General features: G+C 37.8%; 1 protein-coding gene across 1 annotated transcript in view; it reads left to right on the top strand.

The window, feature by feature from the left end:
* Window positions 1–455: 455 nt before the first annotated feature.
* Window positions 456–1199, top strand: part of cdr2b (cerebellar degeneration-related protein 2b) — a 6233-nt gene continuing 5489 nt past the window's right edge. The window contains exon 1 of the mRNA XM_016440843.1: window positions 456–704. Within this exon, the coding sequence (XP_016296329.1) occupies window positions 626–704 (79 nt within the window). The 5' untranslated portion in view covers window positions 456–625. The remainder of the gene's footprint in view (window positions 705–1199) is intronic.

Raw genomic sequence — 1199 nt, 5'->3', positions numbered from 1 at the left:
AGATAGATAGACAGACAGATAGATAGATAGATAGATAGACAGACAGATAGATAGATAGATAGATAGACAGACAGACAGATAGATGATCTATCATCTAACCTAACCTAACCTAAGATGCTCCAACTACCAATAGTCAAAATAAATGTATACAAATTCATGAAGGCTATTATATTATCAAATTTGTTGTTTCTGTCCGAACTGTAGCCTACTCAACTATATTTGAACGTTTTAACTTTTAACGCAACCTAAAGTTGTTCAGATACAGTCTACAGGGGGGAAAAGGATCTACAGAGATTGTATGTTAAACAGAGATTGTATGTAGGTTATACTGTACACTACTGTACACTGCGCGCACCTGCAGGTAACAGGCGCGTTCACACAGCGTGCGCGCTCCGTTGAGCTCCACCTCGTGAGCGCGCACAGTCCAGATTCAGGTTATTAAGCAGAGCAGAGACGCTCGTTATACACACGCTACGTCTCAGAGAAATCATTTTCAACCATTAAAAGAAATCTGTCATAAATTTGCTGACAGGACATTAAGTAGCCTACATGAAACATTTCGAAATTAGAGTTTAACATAGAAACTAGAGGATCCTCCTCAGCTGTTCTGCTTGACTGTTTAAAGATGCTCACAGATATTACAGAAGGAGAATTTGACATCAAAGAGGAAGAACCATGGTACGATCATCAAGATCTGGAACACGGTGAGTCATTCTCTATCTGACTTTCTGTGAAAGTACAAGTTAATAACACTTTTTAAATGAAAAAGGTGGTAGACGACCTCTAGATTGGCTTATTTTGTGAACAATAGCCTATATTGATTGAGAAAGTACTTTCGTTTAGTCTCCATTTAATTATAGTCTTCGCAGAAATGTAATTTGTTCATGAAAACAGCATTGATGATGACAGGAAAACTGTGTTGTGTGTGCTTGACTGTCCACCACATCCTGACAGAATGACACGTTTTCGACATGAAAGAGTGAAATCAGCTTTGTAATGAACTGCTTATCAGTTTCCTGAGTTGTGAAGTAAAAGCAGAAGTTACTAAACACCACCTAGTGACAGAGAGACCCTGATGCCCAAATGATTGCAACATCAACCAGATTTACAAATACTTGTATGCAGTGTTGGGGAAAGTTACTTTTAAAAGTAATGCATTACAATATTGCGTTACTCCCTAAAAAAGTAACTAATTACAT

Source organism: Sinocyclocheilus anshuiensis, unplaced genomic scaffold (genome assembly GCF_001515605.1).
Source record: "Sinocyclocheilus anshuiensis isolate Anshui unplaced genomic scaffold, SAMN03320099.WGS_v1.1 scaffold454, whole genome shotgun sequence".
Classification (NCBI taxonomy): Eukaryota; Metazoa; Chordata; class Actinopteri; order Cypriniformes; family Cyprinidae; genus Sinocyclocheilus; species Sinocyclocheilus anshuiensis.
The sequence above is the reverse complement of the archived record's forward strand: the minus strand, read 5'-3'. Positions and strand labels throughout refer to the sequence as shown.